General features: G+C 48.4%; 6 protein-coding genes across 6 annotated transcripts; 2 read left to right on the top strand and 4 right to left on the bottom strand.

Moving 5' to 3' along the window:
• Positions 1-6: 6 nt before the first annotated feature.
• On the bottom strand, positions 7-1642 carry N7487_010911 (putative UDP-galactose transporter; the record flags this gene model as incomplete). Its single annotated transcript, XM_056878641.1, is given in 5 exon segments — positions 7-329; positions 409-1196; positions 1207-1390; positions 1467-1496; positions 1574-1642. The coding sequence occupies 5 exon segments, from the start codon at positions 1640-1642 to the stop codon at positions 33-35; spliced, it is 1368 nt and encodes a 455-aa protein (XP_056723960.1). The 3' UTR covers positions 7-32.
• A 1491-nt stretch (positions 1643-3133) lies between these two features.
• Positions 3134-5387, bottom strand: N7487_010910 (uncharacterized protein; the record flags this gene model as incomplete). The annotated part of the gene is made up of 3 exons (XM_056878640.1): positions 3134-4673; positions 4733-5154; positions 5199-5387. 3 exons carry the CDS (start codon positions 5385-5387, stop codon positions 3134-3136), a joined length of 2151 nt encoding a protein of 716 aa, XP_056723959.1.
• Positions 5388-7926: 2539 nt separating this feature from the next.
• N7487_010909 (uncharacterized protein) lies at positions 7927-10867 on the bottom strand (the record flags this gene model as incomplete). The annotated part of the gene is made up of 13 exons (XM_056878639.1): positions 7927-8048; positions 8125-8215; positions 8278-8471; positions 8519-8753; positions 8810-9318; positions 9546-9742; positions 9821-9903; positions 9964-9986; positions 10042-10321; positions 10378-10400; positions 10436-10523; positions 10578-10600; positions 10660-10867. The coding sequence occupies 13 exons, from the start codon at positions 10865-10867 to the stop codon at positions 7927-7929; spliced, it is 2076 nt and encodes a 691-aa protein (XP_056723958.1).
• Positions 10868-12926: 2059 nt separating this feature from the next.
• N7487_010908 (F-box/WD repeat-containing protein) lies at positions 12927-16288 on the top strand (the record flags this gene model as incomplete). The annotated part of the gene is made up of 4 exons (XM_056878638.1): positions 12927-13352; positions 13416-13738; positions 13795-16105; positions 16163-16288. The coding sequence occupies 4 exons, from the start codon at positions 12927-12929 to the stop codon at positions 16286-16288; spliced, it is 3186 nt and encodes a 1061-aa protein (XP_056723957.1).
• Positions 16289-17183: 895 nt separating this feature from the next.
• On the bottom strand, positions 17184-18220 carry N7487_010907 (translation initiation/elongation factor MRX8; the record flags this gene model as incomplete). The annotated part of the gene is made up of 2 exons (XM_056878637.1): positions 17184-17610; positions 17709-18220. The coding sequence occupies 2 exons, from the start codon at positions 18218-18220 to the stop codon at positions 17184-17186; spliced, it is 939 nt and encodes a 312-aa protein (XP_056723956.1).
• Positions 18221-18413: 193 nt separating this feature from the next.
• Positions 18414-19040, top strand: N7487_010906 (putative AP-3 adaptor complex subunit sigma; the record flags this gene model as incomplete). The annotated part of the gene is made up of 2 exons (XM_056878636.1): positions 18414-18482; positions 18555-19040. 2 exons carry the CDS (start codon positions 18414-18416, stop codon positions 19038-19040), a joined length of 555 nt encoding a protein of 184 aa, XP_056723955.1.
• Positions 19041-20183: the final 1143 nt, after the last annotated feature.

Below are 20183 nucleotides of genomic sequence, written 5' to 3'. Positions count from 1 at the left end.
TCAATATCAACGTGCATAGCAAGGTACATCAATCATTTCTCATCGAAGTAGCTCGCGCTCGCATTCCGGCTAGAGCTTACTCTAGTATGGCCAGGTGCCGGTGAGGTGGGACGGGATGACGACATGCCGTCAGAGAGGAAAGGTGAGGTTGGAAGTTTGATAGAAAAGTCGTTGGGAGGCGCCACAGGGGAGCCATCGGGACCTACGGCGTCCTTCTCGTAGGCGTCGATGCGGATTGGAGGTGGACGCAAGGAACCCACTGCAGGGTTGAAGGTGGGGTTTCCATAGTAGTGGGTTGCTACCAGGACTGCAGCTGAGCCCAGGAGGAACTATAATGTCTCAGTCAGTCTTGTTCATAATGTGCATGTGGAGGCAGGCTGAGAAGTGTTAAAAATGCAGGGGACGTACGCTTGCAGTGACCTCAAATTCAAATAGCCAGATGCTTCCAACAATGGTCAAAATTATGTTGGCAGTTGTGGCCAAGCTCCTTGCATCCTTCTGGGCGTTGCTGGCGTAGAATGCAGAAACGATACCACCCAAGGCTTGGATGATGATAGTAGACCACACCGCCCAATTGTAGCCCTGGAAGAAGCCATCTTCGGCGATTTTTTCACCATCCCGGAAAACAATTCCAATGAAGAGAGCCGGGAAAACAGAGTAGACGGCCAATTGCACATTGCGGACCCACAACGAGATGTGATTCGAGCTGTCCTTGAGGACTTTCTCGAAATAAATGCCCGCAAGCCCGGAAGCTAAGGACGCTCCGATAGTCGCAAGGAGACCAATTGCGGGGTTCAAGTGTGGGTCGGCCGTCAGGATGTCCTCTTCAATCCCCTCGTATGTTGCAGACCGCTTTTGCAAACTGCTGCCAGCACCAGCACCTTGCTTGACAGCCTTCCACTCCTCCAAGGATCGCGGGAAATGATGACTAGCATGATCATCCTGCAACATCTGCTCGGGGCTGGCATCGGGGATTTGCACCAATGCCACGCCCACAACAAGAAGCAAAAGCAGGCCCCACTTGCGGGCGGGGATGCTCCGTTTCAGAAGCATCAGACCAAAGATCGCAGTGGTAAGGAACTTCAGCTGGAATGTAATCTGGAACGACGCAGCTCGTAAGTTCGAGAGCGCAATGTACAGGAGGGAGTTGGACAAGACGTCGAGCGAGGCAGGGATAGCGAGTTTCCAGCTGTCGCCTGAGAACACGGCGCTTGTGAGGGAGAAAAAGAGAGAGGTAGCGGGCATCGAGGGTGGTGCGGTTTTGGAGACGTCGTAGAGCGCCATTGTGAGGGGAGATGGCCAGCTTGACCACTTCGACTAGGAAGACCGCCGTAGAGGTCAGATAGCGTTTACCACCGGCGGGAGGCATAACTCGAGAATAATGAGCTAGCTAGAATATCGTAAAAATATAGATTAGCCTTCCATTCTTATCACAGGTGTTTTCTGCGTCGCGCAGGGTGACTTACCAACACAAACGCAGTCGACTCCGCCGTGAACTAGAAAGAAACCGAGGTAAGTCAGCGAACAGAGTCCCCAAACCGCAAAGGCCATGTAATTTCCAACAAGGTCGTACCAGAATCCATGGCGCAAGTCTGGCCGCAGCTCGAAGCCCAGATGGCTGGCGTTGGGCGCGCTCTCCCATGACGAAGTAGTAGGTCGCGTGTTCCCTCTAAACAGTGGCTAATGTTTCCGCAAAAGGGGCACGCAGTGCAATCCCCAGTCCGGTGAATGTGGTGAATGAGTTCAGTGGAGGGAGCGACAAGAAAAAGTGTGTACGATGTAGAGCAAAGTGTAAATCCGAATTCGCGAACCAGGGGTGTGGGTTGTTCTGGAGATCTTCCCTTTTAGATCCCGATAGGGTTTCCCGAGGCGATCGGGGGGCGATGTGGGTGGCTGGGAGGCGAAGGAGAGGATGGGCATCGGCTAACTCCGCTGTATGAAGGAGAGTATATTGAAGAACTTGGAAAGGAACTTGGAAAAGAAAAGGAAAGGATAGAGCTCAGGACGACAGTAATCTGGGGGTATAGACGAGAAGGTCGGCGGTCAAAGAGTCACCAAAGGTTCGAGCGCTGAAGTTTTTCTCTGCACTAGGTAAGTGTGTACGGAGTACAAATATATGGCACACCTCGTTTACAGGAATCTCATATCATATTTACAATGTCTTGGACTCAATTTTGGTCCCCCTTAACCTTGAAAAAAGTTGATGACGTCGAGCTGCCCAGGGCATCTCCAGGGCATCTCCACCACATCCACAGCCCCATTGTTATTCCTCCTATGTCGTCATTCGTCAACATTCTCTATTCTATACGGAGTACTCCGTAGTTTCAGATTGATTATTCTAGTCATTTATACATATCTAGAAAACCCCATCTAAAAGGAAATTTACATGAAGACGAAGACAACATGTTCACATCCTCCGAGTCCTACATGGTTTAGTTATACCGTTAAGTACAGAAGTCATAGCGACTGACTATTTTTGCTTCTATATAAACGACCAACACAATACATATAGATACAAACTTGTCATTAGGATGGCAATATAATAATCCAAAGGCGCTACATTGATGGAGATTACTTCAAAAAAAAAAAAAAAAAAAGATGGGCGGTGAATCCTAAAACCCAATAGGACCAAAGTCCTTAGTGGTCGCTATGCATTGCAATATACAACTGGGGCCAAGCTGGACCGCCACTTTTTAGGGGCAAGACTAGGTGGAGAATGGAACAAGAACATTGCACAAGTTCGGTTGATGAATTGGTGACCATTGAGAATATTAATGACAACAGTCATGAGCCGGAAATAATGAAATCGTGAGAGAGGCACGAAGATCACCCAAGTTAAAACATGATATCAGGTATAGAAGCCTGTGTGAACGCTAATTCAAAAAAAAGCAATGAAGAGAAAGTGAGAAGTAAGAAGAGACAAGGAAGAGGGGTCATGTAGGAAAAGGACAAGTGAGGTCTATGTGGTTGGAAAATGCTTGCAGCGAAGTGCTGCAAGATGCGATGAAATCAAGGAAATATAGGAAAGACTGTAGGAGATCAAATCAAGTAGGAGTACGGAGGGAGTGAGAGAAGAGTGAAATAGGAAATGTAAGGGGGGGAGTGAGAGTGTTGGGTATCAAGGGCCAAGCGATCAGTGCACAGAACCGATATTAGCGCTTTCGCGGTTCCAATCAAAGTCGAAGGACCAGAGAGGAAGACCGTTATTGCCTTTCGACTCCGCGCCATCGTCTAGTAGGATAGCCTCGCTACTATCGGTGCGTCGGCGGGTGTGCTGCTTCTGATCTCCGGGGATGGCAGGCGGGGGCCCTCTTGGGGGTGGCTTTGGAGAGGGAATTGGCGAGAAACGATGAATTGGCAAAGTGGGTGTCATCGGTGAAGCACCGCTGGTGGAAGGGGAGGGCAAGCTCTCTGAGTAGTCCGCACTGAAGCCAGAAGAGGAAATTTTAGCGCGAGGTTTCCGTTCGCTATCCGACCCCGAGCTTTGGGAGGGCGTTCCATCTTTATATTGGGTAGCACCCTTTTCCGATCGGACGTCGAATGGCGGGAATACGTTGCTGAGACGCAGGAATGAGGTGTCGGATCCGCAGAAGGAATCGCGGGATGGGCCAGAGGCTAGTGATCTTCTGTCCGCTCCTTGAGCATTGAACAGGCTCGGCGTGACCTTGCCCTTTCGGATACGCATCGCCTCGAGGAGATCTTGCTCTTGGCGGGTCACGGCGATTACACGACTCCTCCGGTTCAACTCTTTCAACTCTGCGGGGGAGCGGAGAGGCTGCTGGGGGAATTGCGCCAGAATCTCATCGGGGATAGTGGGAACTCCGCTCGAACGGCGAGTTTGCGTGGTCCGCCCAGCTGTTTGAGACTTGTCGTTCGAGGATTGAGCACTTTTTCGTGGGCGAGGTACTGGCACTGGCAGGCTGTTTTCGGTTTGGCGGGAGCCACGAGTGCTAGTCGAGAGTTTCCGGTCAAATCGTCTTACCGCCGTGGCAGTGGTCGCGTGAGCAGTGGAAGCCGTGTAGATCTGGGGGTCGTATTCGTCGTAAGTAGCCACACTGTTCCTTCTAGACTTGCTCGCATTGCGCTTTGACTCGGTGGTTGGGGTTTGATCCTCGTCATCCTCGTCCTCTGAAGAAGAAGAGAGGCAAAGCATACTGGTATTTCGCAGATCTTTGTTTTTCAAGGTGCTTTTGCTGCTCTTCTTGGTCAATGAGCTCTTGTCGCTCTTTGATTTTGACTCATTGGTCTTCCAAGATTCCTGGGAAGTGCTTAAGCCACGACCACGCTTAGGGTCTGGACATGTGGCAGGACTCAAGTACGTCTCCTTAGATCGAGAGGGGCTGTGGGCGCGTCTTGAGCTCTTCCGGGGTTCTTCGGGGCGTTGCTGTTCTTGCTGCAATTTCTCGCGGCTAGTAGTATATACGCTTGAGCGACTCAAAAGTGATCGTCGCCCCGCATATCGATCCAGGGCCAAATCAATCTCACTCGTCCCTACTGTCCGCTCGAATGGTTGTTCTAGCCAGTCACTACTTTTGCTCTCCGCAATGGAAGGCAAATCCGAATTATCACCGCTATGCTTGGGTGGGTCATTTTTGGTGATCGAAGATCGGCGAGGAGGGGGAGGTGGGTCGACGTATCTCCTCGTAGTAGAATTGCTCGTGCCGCCGGTCATCCTTTCAATCTTGTTGGAAGATTCCGGGACAACTGTAGAGACGGGGGAAGGGGAGTTGACCATTCGGTGGGGGAAAGAAGTGTTTGTTCTGTGGGACTCCGTGGCTTGGGGAACAAGACGGAAAGATCGATTTTTGGAGGACGCATCTTCCGCTTAGACTCTTTCGGCGGATCTTGAGCCTGCGTGTATGTCACTTCTGGCTGACTCGCCAGACCATGTCGTACTCTAGGTTGGAGTTGGTTCTTGGGTGATTTAGAGGATTTGGGTGATTTGGAGGATTCTTTGCTGAAATAGGAGAAAAGGGTGGACGAGGAACCAGCATGGTGAACCTTTTTCGACGACTTGGGGAGCGGCGGCGCAGCCTCCTGCGATCGATAGTCATGGCCTAGCAGAGGCGAGGAAGCCCGTACGCGAAGGTTTTGATCGGGGGAATGAGAGTATTTTCTGAAGAGCGCGGGAACGGAACGAAGCCGGAGCTCTGCCTAGGAGCATCATTGGGTGGCTTCACAAAGCTCGGTCGGGATACATTTGGAGGCTCCTGCCACCCGCCATGTTCCGTAGGAAGTGATATGTCGGTTCCGAAAAATCTTTGGGCTTTCGAGGTTCGCCGGTCGATTCGGGTCTGGTCCTTAGTGCTCATTGGGTCGTGTTGTGCTGGTTTGCGACTCGATGTTCGAAGCGGCACATGGACCGGTGTGATCTCTCGGTGTCCCATGGTGGGAGAGGGGCCCAAATTCAATTGCTCATGAAATCGTATGATGCGATGGGCTCATGAGCTCTGAGTACGCAAAATATGTGGCAGCTCAGCGGGACCCCGGTGGTTCAAGTATTGGTCTCGGGTCCGACTCTAATCTACTCCACCAAATTAGTTCATTAAGTGTGCAATTTATTTAGGGGAAATTGAGCTAGGCGTCAACGTACCGGAGAAATAAAGATATTTTTTGGGGATGTTTAGGTGGTGACTTGGGATTTGGGAGGGTATAGTTTTGGTGAAATAAAAGATCCGGGCAAAATGCGTGTCAAATTGGGGTCGGGATGTTTTTTTTGTACGTCGACAAGATAAATTATTTAGAACCTTGGAAGGATTTCCTATTCCTACGGGTCTGAAAGGGGGAGAACTCCACAGATGTCTTGAACCAGATCCTCATAGGCCGAACAGTAGTGTTTCATTTAATTCCAATTTTAATTGCGAGTGGAGCACGGCATCTCCAGAGCTGATCGACATACGGTATTAGGAATATTAGAAATAGTACGGACGGAGTACGGAGTAGGTAGGTTATAGGATGTGATGGCCTCGGGGAATTCCAGGTTGGCTTGTGATAGCTGTGAATCTGATCCGGGTGGCGATTTGTTATGTACCTATAAGGACTACAGATCATGCTATATAGCATGCATTTGCATCACACTATTATTCTTGGTACAGTAGGTACTTTGTACTCTGTACTCCATACATTTAGATCTCATTTTTAACCCTATAGGAGATTTATCCCCCTTACTGCGGTATCTGCAACCTAAAATAAAATCCAAAGTAACGTGAAGAACGTGGTGGCTTTCTCCGTACTCTCCGTCGACGCTATTGACGCCCAAATCCTGTCCACATCCTTGCCTTCGCTAATTGGAATTATTTATCTTCTGCTCCACTCATTTAACTATCCAATCCCCTCCTATCCACTCGCATGGATAATTTTTCCCTAATCACAAATCGCTAGAAAATGTGGAGTCCACTCGAGGGCTAGAGCCAAACACTATGGAGAATTGCATTACAATAGCTGATGCCAATACCTAGGTACTCCGTACACAATTCAACCCGCGACGGTCGCGTCTGAGAGCCAAGATCGACAAATCGATCGTTCGCCCAATGCACCGGGGCGAAGCTCTCTAAGATCTCGTTATGCACGAAGGCCCCAGTAGAGGTCTGCCCCACTCTCCATGACAAATATTGGTGGACTCTGTAATCGTACTCCTTCCCCCTTGGATCCTAAGTCGCAGCAAAATTTCGACAACGGAGTAAGAATACTCGTTTCCCGGGTAGCCCATCGCACATGCATTGTACAGAAGCCCACAGGAACTGGTAATGATCGACCTGCATGTGGGCTCGTCTTTTAAACTCAACCTTCCACATTTGCTCGGAATGGAAGTGAACTGAGACATGAATTCAGTCGTTTGCCGCTTGACAGCTTTGACGGCCCATGGTTGTGGATAAGTGACGCGCTGTCTTCCGTACACCGGGGACCTATAATACCAAAGTCGGCGACCAAGACAGTAATCTCCCTATCCCTAAAAATAAAGAGGCACAGACACCACTATAAACAAACTTTGGCATCCTTGCAACCAAGCCCATGTGCCGCGTCTTAGACCCACGAGGCGGAACAAGCAGCCATGACACTCCCGGGGGCACAATTTCACTCAGATCGAGATCCCTGTCCCTTGTTCATCCGAGATCGATTCACCGAACGCCGATCAAACCCCCTATACGGAATTAGCCGGTTTTCGGACTACCACACCAAGGACTTACGTGTGCGAACCAACAATAGGGAGGAGCACTATGCCGATCGAAAGAAGTGAGCTGCAAACGCATTCTTTGAATAACCGTTGGAAACACGACAAAAGACAAAACAATACTCACTGCATTACGCCACATTTTACCCCAAGTTCAGTCAAACGGAACACACTATTGAATTCAGCCTAGTGGTTTGGCAGGTGGCTAGGCCAAATTGTCATGCGGATACCCCCCTGATGGTCGCCAATAGTCGACTCCAATAGCCTAGTATGGTTCCAGGGATTCGGTTACGCTCTATTGTCGATCTATTGTCTGCTGTGCAGATCAGGGAACGAAAATCATGGAAATCCTCCACACTTGACATCCCACTTTCCAAATTTTGAGGCTTCACTCCGTACATGATTTTGCCACAAAAATGCACAACATTGTACAGAGAAACCTGACCGAAGTATCCGAGAAGGTAAGATGATGGACCAAAAATAGCAGAGAAAGGATAAAATTAACCATCTATATATGAAGGAACAAGTATAGAAGACCTTCTATTACAACCCTTCTTTTTCACTCGGTCAAGCTAGCTACCGATCTACTCCATACTCCGTACCTACTCTAATATGATGTGCAGCAAAAGGTTCAGTCTCATGGACTGTGCTGCACACGGAACGACCCAGCGGTCTAGAAGTGGAAGAAGTGGATATGCATCCAAAGATTTAGGAAACACTAGTCTTATACTCCGTAAACTACTGCAATCACTCCTCTATTTAAGCTTCATCTTCTTGGCCTCCCGAGTATAAACGACATCTCCGAATTCCTCATCTTTCGAATCCAGCAACCGCTTTGACACGCTGTTTGAGGTCTGCCCCTCAAAAAAAATACCCACTGGCAGAAGGGTTAGAGCGCACCCGCTCCCAAAGTTTAGGTTGCCAGCGAGGGTCAATGGTATTATACCACTCACCAGACTCACTCAGAATACCAAATAAAGGTACACCAGACTTGGACCAATGCGATCGAACCATTGGCGGGGAGATAGGAGGGGGTATATCGTACTGCTCGATGATTAGATCATATATAGCCATGGACCTTGTCGCAGATGTATGGAGTCACTTGCATACTCTTCAATGAGCAACATCGGGTCCAAGATTTCGCTGCAGATGGTGTTGCAGGCCGGGATTGTCTTGTTGAGCAAGAATTTGCTGCTTCCTATCTTATGGTAGTGCTCTAACTTCTTACTCTCCTCTGATCTCATGATGCCAAGTTTCCGGATGCTGTGGACTGCTACATGAGCCTCGTCATCGCTACGATCTGGCTAATATTAGACAAGTTCTTTAAAGGATGGCAGTTGCCCTTACTAAGTTCTCCGGCCACTTGCCAATTCAAAGTTGGTGGTCTTCCGACAGTAACGACAAAGTAGATTATTCTGCGCGTTCGGATAAGCTTAATCAATTCTTCCATCAGATCGCTGTCAAAGTCGTATCCGATCAAGCAACTATAGCAGTAATGTATATCTGGAATTCGTTCATCCCTGGCAGAATAATAGCCGTAGCACAGGGTGTGCTGCCAATCTTTGCAATTGGCACATTGTATCTTGCAAAGTTAGTTAAAACTAATCGTTTATTGCATACCATAGCTTCATGACTTACAGACTTCCTGGGCTTGAAGTTCCAAGTGTTGCACTCACACCGATAGTGACGCTGATCCCTGTGTCCATACTGGGTCATGCTGTCACTTGGCCCGGGCAGATTCTCTATTTTGTCCTTTTTCTCCTTGTCCAGCTTCTCGGTGACACCGTGGCGGTTCTCGACATATGCTACTGTTCTCGCTTTGACGGTGGGTTTCGACCCCGCAGTCTGCAAACGACGTATGTAGTTCTCCGGGGAAAAGTCTTCTCGAGACTTTCTACGAGCCTGAGAAGAATGAACACTATCTCGGCTAACAGGAAAATTTGCTTCCTCCTCTGGCCAATTCAAAGGTATGCTAGATTTTCTTGAGCGTTCAGGGCGAGGTAGTTTTGCGACAAATTTGGTTTCTGAAGAGTCATCTGAATCAGCTTTGACGGCCTCAGCCATTAACTGGGCCTTTTTATGCACCCAAGACTGATAATTTTCCAAGTCTTCTTCGTTGAAGAAGATTCTGTCCTCCACTTTATTCTCTGTCTACTTAAAGTCAGCACTCGTTGAATGGTTTGAGTAGGAGCAGCAGTGACGGCAAACTGACATAACGTCGTGATTCTCTGAATTTCATTCTCTGAGTTATCATCGTGCATTCGATTGGGGTGTATTGAAAATCTAATAACTCTTTAAAGGAGATTATTGCGTCTGTATCGAACAAAATATTTAGTTACGATGTAAACAAAATGAAGCGGAGACGAATATTTACCATCGCCGTCACCAGCAGTGCTTTCATCGGTGGAGACATATATCTCTCCGACTACATCCAACGGCATTTGAGCAGGCGTGGGGATTCCGACATCGCCAGAACGGATCACTATATCGTCGTTCGCTTCCTCCGCAGAAGGGAAATAGGCCTCGCCACCGGGCGAGGTAGAACGAAGAGAACTCACTCGTAATCCGAGCCTTCAATATGTTACACCTGAGCTTCAATTAGACCAAAGCAAATGCTAAAAATTTAGGAAGCGAAATAAGGAAACATACGTGTGGAAACCGCTGTCGACGCTTCCGTAAAAGCGCCTAGTCCTCTCCCAGTACAAAGTCCGCGAATATTCAATTGTGTTGTCCTGGGAATCAGCAAACCCAGGCACATTTTAGGATCCGGGACACTTCGATTTGTAGAATACATGTATTCCTAGGCTGCGCTCGTCTGTTCGATTCGTGAGTGCCAACCCCGGGAATGGGCAATAATAGAGTGCACATACTAGGCAATGGCGGGCTTTCAGCACACATAGTTCTCAACCGTCGGATAAGGGCCTTCCCTTCAAAAATCATATTACGCATGCTCGCTCGATCCTCATGGGGGCTGACAAAATCCATCCTCGGGCCATTGGTTAGGCGATCTGCAGTGCTGCGCTCACCGAAGTTGTCGAAGGTGAAGGTGTAAGATTCCAGAATCTTGTTTGGCGAGGCTTTGTCTGCAATAACAGTAAATTGGACGGCATGTAGCACGCCTCTTAGGAAAGCATCAAAGACGCCATTTTCCTAGAAAGGATGGATATTAACATTGTTTAATAAATGCGAATATATCGGGTACTCACTAGAAGGTCGAGAAGCCGATCGGCTACGTCCGAAATTGCCCTTGCTCTTCCCATTTACAAAATGGCATAGTTGTAGCGCTCATGGAAGCGGTTTGCTGGCAGAATTCGCTCGCCGAAGGCATGTATGGGCAATAATCCACTGTATCCTATGTGTCAGAACGTGAATAGTATATTACAAGGTCATTTAGGTCATGACTAACCGCATACATAAGAGCGATGCAGTCTATAAGACGTATATTAGATTGGCTACAGCAACATGGACCTCGTGTAAAATGGACTTACGGTCATATGTAGTGTTATCTTCATTAACTCCAGGCTTTGCTCCTATTATACCATAAGAGTTGGTTGGGTTCATCTCGGGTGCTATTGATTCAGTAGGGCTACTCACGATCACGGGAAACCGGTGGATTTTATCCGCTTTGATTTCGGGCTGTGGTGCCCCAGACTTGGAGGCAGCCCTTAAAGCTACAGTTTTCTTGGAGCGAGACATGATTCTGGCAGTATGAGTATGACAGACCGAAAATGAGAATTAAACATTGTAATGGGAGAAGACGAGCATAGTATATTTCTATGGGGAGTGTGGATAAACAGGAACAAAGAAAAATGCAGACCAGCGAGTCCTAAGAATAAGATATCTTTTATTTAAGTCACTAGGCATGAACAAAGGAATGTCGTATATCTTGAAACATCTTAGGGATCTACCGATCTATTCATAGACACTAGAAGCAACGGCCACCCTAATTTGACCAAGGATGTAGGCATGGCTGTATAGAGCCTATGGTGAAGTGTCTACCTATGCTTCTATTTTAATTTTTCTTTTTTTTTTCTCATCGGAAATCTGTAAACGTCACTTTGCTCCAAAATATATATTCGGATATACCGGACAAGTTTGTTTCCTATCGGGTTTCCAGCGAACAAGAGGCCGGGTGGTTCAAAGTCAAAACATATTTCCCTTCAACTATCACCTGTCAAGTCAAGTCAAGTCTAATACTACAAAATATTATCGATCAAGGGTATCATAGGAGGCAGGGCTGAAGAGTTGTAGTACGTAAAAGCAACCAAACCCTAACGTATTCGGTAAGCGAGTGGGCCATGTAAGCCAGTGGGCCACCCCGAAACACCATACTAAAGGCGATTTTATATCTCAACAACAACGCATTGATACTACTTAAAGCTTATAGAGAACGTTGGTAACTAGATTACTAGCTATATTCCGAACTTTTTGGGAGATTCAAATGATTATTCATTGATTTTACCAAAAATACAACATATTTTTGATCATTTTATAAAAAAAAACATATAACTCAATTCGTACTTATTTAGAATTTCTAAAACTTTATGAATGTATTAGGATCTTTATTTTAAGACCATAATGTCATAAGAATATAATACATTTTGTGGCCGTCGAGATATCAAGTATCTATAAAACGCCTTTAGTATGGTGTTTCGGGGTGGCCCACTGGCTTCCATGGCCCACTCGCTTACCGAATACGTTAAATAGATGTGGGGGGGACCTCGGGAGGCCGAGACATCTCAGATATCAGTGGATATTCCACCTGGGCAAGATGTGACTTGCATAGAGTAAGTAGTAAGGGGCAACAGTCTACAAGCTTATTATTCCTTACCCCTGTGCCCTGTGTCCTATGCCCAAGCCCCTAGTAAATAATTTCTTCAGCATAACAATGAGATACAGCCTGCCAAGAAGCCACCCGAGGCACGCCCCCACCTCACGTGATATGTGGCGATGGCAAATCAAAAACTTGATGCAACTTGATTTGGACGAATAGATTACAATAGTCGGTCGCTTATGTGGCCGTGTCATGTCTTTTTGGTCTTTTTGGAGGTTCTTTTTTAGATGTCTTTTTGGGTGTATACGAAGGCAGTAAAAAGTACTGTGCAGAGGCCTTTTCGATATATAATCTTTGGTAACCTTCGATATATGTGATTTAGGGGTAAATTTGAATATATTAATCTATTACGTTGTTAACCGCATGGGCAAAGGAACATTTGGAAGTCCATCTGCTTATCTGACTGTCATTATCCTCGGTCCCACTTCTATCTGGTGATTTCTGCCGGTCTAGAGCAGGCCCAGGGGGGGTTTTCTCTCCAGGTTTCACACTCGGATCATTTTGAATTTGGCATGGACAATAACAAAGGTAGAATATACTATATTAATATATGAAAGAATAATTTTTACCCAAATAAGCAAAGAATCTACCAAAGTCAAAAAATCAAAATGTAGCACGTTGGGCCATGACATCGTCCACCTACGGGAACCGGAATAAATGTTGTTCTCCGCCCCAACTCCTTGTCAGCCGCCACTGTTTCTTTCTCCCCTTCCCTTTGCTTCCTTGCTTCCATTATTTGTGTTTTTGTTTCCACACACCCCCTAACAACATTGAACTTGACTATTCTCCGTTCTAACATGTGCTGAATGCCCTTTGCATCGATGGTTCCGCTGGTGTACCGTGCTGAGGGGGTGTTTCACTAAAAAAAAGAGAATTTGCGAATCACCGTTCCTTTGTCTTCTTACATGAGCTCGCTTTACCATGACTTCAAATGCTCCTACCTCCCTTCAAATATCTGAGGTCGACTCGGCTTTGAGCGATCACAACGCGTCCGTATCTGCGCCCTCTCATGCGACCCACAGCCCCGGATCTCGATTCACTCATCCTCGAAAACACGAAATGGACGAGGGAGAGGAGCTGGGCCAAGGGCCATCAAATGCGGCGATCGGACAGTTCACCTTTGCCCCTACTACCAGAACTACAGTGGTGACAACCACCACGACCACCACCACCTCCTTCCCGCCTCTGACCATCAACCCCCCGCGAGCCGTCAAGGATCTGGATGCCCGACAATACCCTCTCGCCTCATCTCCGACTCCAGCGGCCTTGAGAAACCTCAAGTTCAAGATTGGCGATAAGTCGATCATCTTCAACGAACCTGAGGATACCACAAATGCTGCCGCTGAGGTACGATTCTATGCTCCCTCTCGGTTTTCATGGTTCCAATGCTCACAGTATAATAATTTATAGTACAAGGAGAAAAGCGAGGCGTTGAAATCTTCAAACGGCCAGATTCGCTCTGTGAACTCGTTCATCTCCGAGGGCGAGAACCCCACTCGCCGGCTAACCCCTCCGAGGATAGCGAGTCAACCGTCTAGTCACCCGTCCAACAATCGTCGTCGTGCGGTCTCCCCCGTCCCACTGTTTGATGCTCGACCTTCGGTTCTTCCGCGAACTCGCCCATCACGAGTTCCTTCTGAGCCCATTACACGCCGCACTCGCCAAAGTGGCGTAGGATCAACTCATCTTGCCGCTGGTCTTGCCACCCCAGATACCGAAAGCAACCTGGGGGAGTTGGTGAAAATGCGGCCCCAAGACCGAGGATTCATAGCTCGGTGTTTCCGCGCAGGGAACCCCCTTTGCCGTCACCTCTCTCCTCTGAAATCGGAGCTAAAGGCATGCAGGCATCCAATCCAAATTCCTACTTGCAAAATGCGTTGTCTGGGATTCGTTCAAACCCCGAAACTCAAGAGTCCCAGGCCACTGAACCGGATGAGAATGGCCCTCCTGCACATGAATCGGCTTCATTTGATGATACAACATATGGAACCCAGGAATCTGCAACGCAAGAACGACCTGAGCTTGTATCTCAATTATCGGCAATAGACAACGCCATGGCGCAAGATATGTGCCTCCCGAGCCCGAGTCTCTCACCGGTCGCTGCTATGAATGCGCTCCATGGCGAATCCTCCTTTGAGTCAGAAGGGCTTGACGTTGATACAGATTCCAGTCTAGATCATAATGTCTCGCGTTTCTCTAAGGCTTTGCGGCTTCAAGATGCAGATGAGACTCGGGTAAATGGTCATTCTCTTCCAAACTCCCAGTCACCTTCCTCACTTTTAGATATGCCCAAGGTGCTGGAGTTCTTTGATTCGGTGCCCGATGAGGTCAAGACGTATCTCATGTATCAATTCCTTCGGAGATGCCCTAAGCCTACTCTCCATTTCGTGGCCGATGTGGTTAACCCAACTTTGAAGTGCGACTTCCTAGCTCTTTTGCCGCTTGAGCTTAGTCTCAACATCGTCAAATACCTCGATGTTCAAACCATGTGCCGTGCTGCGCAGGTGTCTAAGAGGTGGAGACACATCACCAATTCTGATGAAAAGAGCTGGAAGAACCTCCTTGACCAGGATGGATATCATCTCTCTGATGGAGAACTAGAACGGGCTATAAGACAGGGATGGGGATGGCAGTTGTCCAGCGGCCCTGAAGATCACGAGGAAGATCTCAGCCTTGTGGCTCTATCCAGGGCAGATATGGAGGTGTCCCCTGTCCCTTCGATGGCGGGACCCAGCAACAGAAGCCCTCTGGGTTCTCTGCCAATCAGCCGACGAGCCAAGCGGAAAGCAAACACGCGTGCTTCAAGCCGGAAGCTTGCCAAGCGGAAGGTCTCATCCAGTGGGGGAGAAATCGCCGATCCAGACTGGAAGAAAGATATTGCTGCGTCTGAGGCTCCATACGCCGCAGCCAACGCCGCAGCTGCCGCAGTGCCCTATGCTGAAGTAGGTCTACCGTCCCTCCGTGGACTGTTCCTCTTCAAGGTCCTCTACCGTCGCCATGTTGCCATTCACAAGGGATGGATGCAACCGGATGTCAAGCCACAGCATATTGCTTTCCGTGCTCATGACCGCCATGTTGTTACTTGCCTGCAATTTGACGCGGATAAGGTTCTTACCGGAAGCGATGACACTAATATCAACGTGTACGACACCAAAACAGGTGCATTGCAGGCAACATTGGAGGGACACGAAGGTGGAGTGTGGGCTCTTGAGTATCACGGCAACACGTTAGTCTCTGGCTCTACTGATCGCTCAGTGCGAGTCTGGGACATCGAACGGGCCAGGTGTACTCAGATCTTCCACGGCCACACCTCCACCGTCCGATGCTTGCAAATCGTCCTGCCTACTGAGGTTGGTAGGGATGCAGGTGGTCATCCTGAGATCATGCCCAAAGAACCATTGATCATTACTGGGTCTCGGGACTCGAACCTTCGGGTATGGAAGCTTCCAAAATCCGGTGACCCAGTTTACTACCAGAGTGGTCCTACCGTAGATGACGCTAGCTGTCCATACTTCATGCGTGTGCTCTCCGGCCATCAACACTCTGTTCGTGCAATTGCAGCCCACGGTGATACCCTCGTAAGTGGTAGCTACGATTGCACGGTGAAGGTCTGGAAGATTTCCACCGGACAGACTTTACACACTCTACAGGGTCACTCGATGAAAGTGTATAGCGTGGTTCTTGACCATAAGCGCAATCGTTGCATCAGTGGAGCCATGGACCACATGGTAAAGGTGTGGTCGCTAGACGATGGAGCCGTCCTATACAACCTCGAAGGCCATACCTCCCTCGTTGGTCTGCTCGCTTTAGAGCATGATTTCCTTGTCTCGGCTGCCGCTGATTCCACCCTCCGAATCTGGGACTCCGTGCATGGCCACTGCAAGAACACATTGAGTGCGCACACTGGTGCCATCACTTGCTTCCAGCATGATGGGCAGAAGGTCATCTCGGGCTCTGATCGGACACTGAAGATGTGGGATGTACGAAACGGCGAATGTGTTCGAGACCTCCTCACAGACTTAAGTGGCGTGTGGCAAGTCAAATTCAATGACCGGAGATGTGTTGCCGCAGTGCAACGTGACAGTTTGACTTATATCGAAGTAAGTGTTCTCTGAGGAGGCATTCCAATCCTTTATGCTAATATTGCTTCCACCCAGGTTCTCGACTTCGGTGCTGCACGGGATGGAGTCCCAGAAAGCAAGCTTGCGAAACGCATTGTCGTCAACCGACGTGGACAGGAGGTCCTCAGCGGAATCGAAGATGATGACTCCTTGTCTGATTGAGAGGTCTACCTACTTAGGTAGGCTGCATTTCTCTTCGACCGCAAGTCGATATCTCAACCTCTGATAACCCTCCTCATGCTACTTACGCCCTTTCCTCTATTTTCTTCTCTTCTCACTCTATTCCCCCATTCACGATACCCATCCTTACAGCTCTCGTCTTCCATCGGAACAAATATCCTTTGCATAGCGTGGTCGGCATTCTTTGGTCTTGCAGCATTACGATAAGGGGCCTGGCGTTGTTTTTTTCCCCCATATCTTTTTCATCATCTCTTATGTGGAGGTTTTTATCATTCTGTATTCACAAATATTTGCCTATCCTCATGCATACTGTCATACGTTTTCTTTGTCTTTGCCTGATTCGTATGTGACTTCACATTCTGTTGCCTACCAGATCAGTGATTCTTTTACATATTTTTCGCCTTGCTTTGTCCGTATCGGACTGCTCATAATAGATTGATTATGATCTTTATCTCGAGTTCTGTCATGAGTTTTGTTGGCTTAAGCTTTCAATGTTTGTTGTAATTGTATTGGGTATAGTACATATGTATTCTGCTCAGCAGCTAGCTCTAGATAGCGAAGCATTCAACTGCTTCGAACATGAACCACAGTGTTGCTTGTCGGTCTAGATATGCTATCGTAGACCCATGCCGGCTAGTTCGTGATGGTGTATGATAGCTCCGCAAACCCTATATGAGGATTGGCTACCATGTTCAAGAAAAGCCGCATATCTCAATCATCGCTCTAGAAAAGCAACGAAATATATACAGTCTCATTTCTAGTCCATAGGTGCGTGTGCTTGGGGAAGGGCTAATCAGACCTGACTAGCCGCTCTAAGGAGTCAAGTCTAAAAACTCAACGGGTATAGTTTCGAATTCGGACAACACGACATGCCCTTTCACGACAAAGTAGCCGATGTCTCTGCAGCAGTCGGCACAGCGAGCCGACCACCCTGCAAGCTCCCATCAATCCCGGCAGCAGACAAAATCGACCAACGAACAGCATCGATACCCAACGACCGTCCAGGACCAATCTTTGCCTCGGCACTACAAGTCAAAATCTCACCCAAAGACCCAGGTCCCTCCGAAGCACGCGGGTCTGGCTGCACAATGGGTTTGATACCATGTAGCAAGAGCTGTAACCGCTCGAGATTGGCGGGCGTGACACCAGTCTTTATCTGCTTCAATTGTCTAACAAGGAACTTGTCGACCTTGGATAAAATGATCTGGTGTGGGATTGCGTGGTGTCGGAATAGTCGCAGGATCTCGGCGTCTGTTTGCTTGATGCCATGCGTACTGTCGATGAGGAGGAATGCGCGACGGAGTCTATAATATAATAATCTTCGTCAGTCATTGAACACCATGGGTTGGTAGGTTTGTTTCATGTGTTCCATGTTCAACATGGGATAGGAATCATAACTCACTGTTTCCGTCCTTGGAGATACTTCATAATCTCTGCTCCCCACTCAGATCGACTCGCCTTTCCGTATCCCGGCATGTCAAGCAGTACAACCTTCGACTCGCCGCCCTTGGTCCCTCCAATCCCGAACGCGTTCATTTCTCTCGTCCGACCTGGTTTCGATGAGGTCCAGCAGATCTCCTGTCCCATTATTGCGTTCAACAGTGAACTTTTGCCAACATTTGACCGGCCCAAGAATGCGACTTCGGGCTCGACTGATGCAAATGGTGTTGTGCGGAATTTGGCCGCGGACCAGAGTTTGAGCGGTGAATGACGCGACGGCGTGAAGACCTTATCGGCGAAGGCTAATTGTTCCTCTTTCGGTGGTCTTGTATCCCAGTAGTAGCAGAGGTCGGACGGGGTGAGGTCTTTGAGTTCGCGCTTGGAATTGGGATTCGAGGATGAGGATAGAGCTCGTATGGTTGTATATAATGATATCCTGGATGCAGGGTTCCTGCATTTTGATATTGAGTTCATCATGACTCTCGAATTCCCCGAAAAAGGAGTCGACAAAAAGCCAAATAAAAAAAAAGTAGAGTTGATATCGATTTCTCCAGATCGGCGCACGGAGCAAGTCGCCCGAGCCAAGACCGCATCATCAGCTATCGCATCCAGATAAGCCTGACATTCTTCCCGACTTCCAAGATCGTTCCATACCTCACCAGTCAAGATGATCAACGCAGTTCTCGTCTTCAATAATAATGGCCAGCCCCGGTTAACCAAGTTCTACACACAGCTGGTGAGTCGGACCCCCCTCCCCCCGCATTCGCGCACCCGCACAGGACGAACTCCAAACTAACCCCATAAACAGGACACGCAAACGCAGCAATCCCTGATCGCGCAAATATACCGTCTAGTCGCGCAGCGTCCAGCAAGTGCGTGTAACTTCCTCCCACTCCCACCTCTCCTCTCGCAAGGCGCTAGCTCCTCCGCCTCCGGGCCCTCCGATACCCCCACGCAAATCACATACCGGACCTACGCAACGCTGTCGTTTATCATGATCTCTACGTCGACTGAGTCCCCGCTTGCTTTGATCGATCTCATTCAGGTATTTGTCGAGGCGCTGGATCGCATGTTCGAGAATGTCTGCGAGTTGGATCTTATCTTCGGATATGAGACTCTGCATGCCGTGCTTGGTGAAATGATTGTTGGTGGTGTTGTGGTTGAGACGCATATTGAGAAGATTATTGCTGGTGTGCGGGGTCAGGAGGGATCGTTGGGGAAGAAGAAGGCTGTTCAGGCTGCTAGTACTAGTTTGGGTCGTGGGGCTTTGCCTGGGTTGGGGGCTTGGAGGTGATATATGGGGGATAGGCACTTTGGTCTTTTGATGACCTGCATGTTGATGGATCTGAGGATTATTAAGTCCTATTTGGTCTATCTAAGGCGTTCTGGTTACGCATTCTAGACTTGCTTTCGCAGGATTCGGGGTGATGCTTTGGACTTTTCGGTTATAGATGCCTTTTAATGATGTATTCCCTGACATGATTGTACATTGTGAGATTTTGTAAGAGCCAAATACTCATGTCTTCAACGTATGTCAAACCGGATTTCACGGGCATGTTTCTTAGGCTGTAATTTTTGAGAAGGACCACCGAGCCCTAAATGTTGCGGTGCTTGGTTGGTAGGAGGTTTCGGCAAAAGCAGAAAGCCTGTGGCCGGAGGTTCGATGCTATTCAGTGTTGCGGAATTCGTATTGCCAAATGGGCGGCCAAGCAGGAGATATTCGCCCCCGGTCCATAGAAGAAGGAAAAACATCCAAGCTAGATCACTCCACGGCGGAAAATTTCTGCGTCGTCCTGCTTGATTCCTTCGCGGGCAAAGTGGAGTCAGTCCAATCGAAGAGTCTTAGGGAAAGACAATTGCTTCAAATGGGCGTAAGAGTCAGCTCCCTCGCCTAGGAGTTAGTAGCGATATTCTCCTCTCCCTTGTCGTGTCGCCAATAAGTTGAGGTGCTGATGTTTCACGTATCTTTAAGATGCGTCGAGAGTAAAGTCCTTACGGGTTCTTTGGCGCCGTCACTCCCACATTGGCGCATTGCACGTAGAATTTAAAGTGGTATTGGTGGGCCATTGGTATTGCCTAGATCAGTAGCGGGCTGGACTGAATCACACCAGCTCGATTTCAGACCCGTTCATATCTGCGAGGATTCCCCATTAGGAGTGTGGGGTGTGCTATCTTGCGATATAGTATTACTTTCTAAAGTTCTAACGCGACATCCAGTCCCTAGGTATAGATCAACATATGATGTGAGAGAGCTTACCATATGTGGGGTCCACGAGTGGCCCTAGGCCTAGGGGGAAAAAGGACGACACGGCCAATCCAGAGCTAGGGTAGAGTAGGGCCGATCTTTCCGTACATCCGATGATTAGCGTGCTGTCATTCGAACAGTAGACTGTATTTCGACATCATTTCAATTGACGTCAATTTGTTCTGAGAGATG

Source organism: Penicillium crustosum, assembly GCF_028827405.1.
Source record: "Penicillium crustosum strain IBT 35664 chromosome Unknown utg000005l_segment0_segment0, whole genome shotgun sequence".
In the NCBI taxonomy this organism is placed as follows: Eukaryota; Fungi; Ascomycota; class Eurotiomycetes; order Eurotiales; family Aspergillaceae; genus Penicillium; species Penicillium crustosum.
This window is presented reverse-complemented; position numbering and strand designations above follow the sequence as displayed.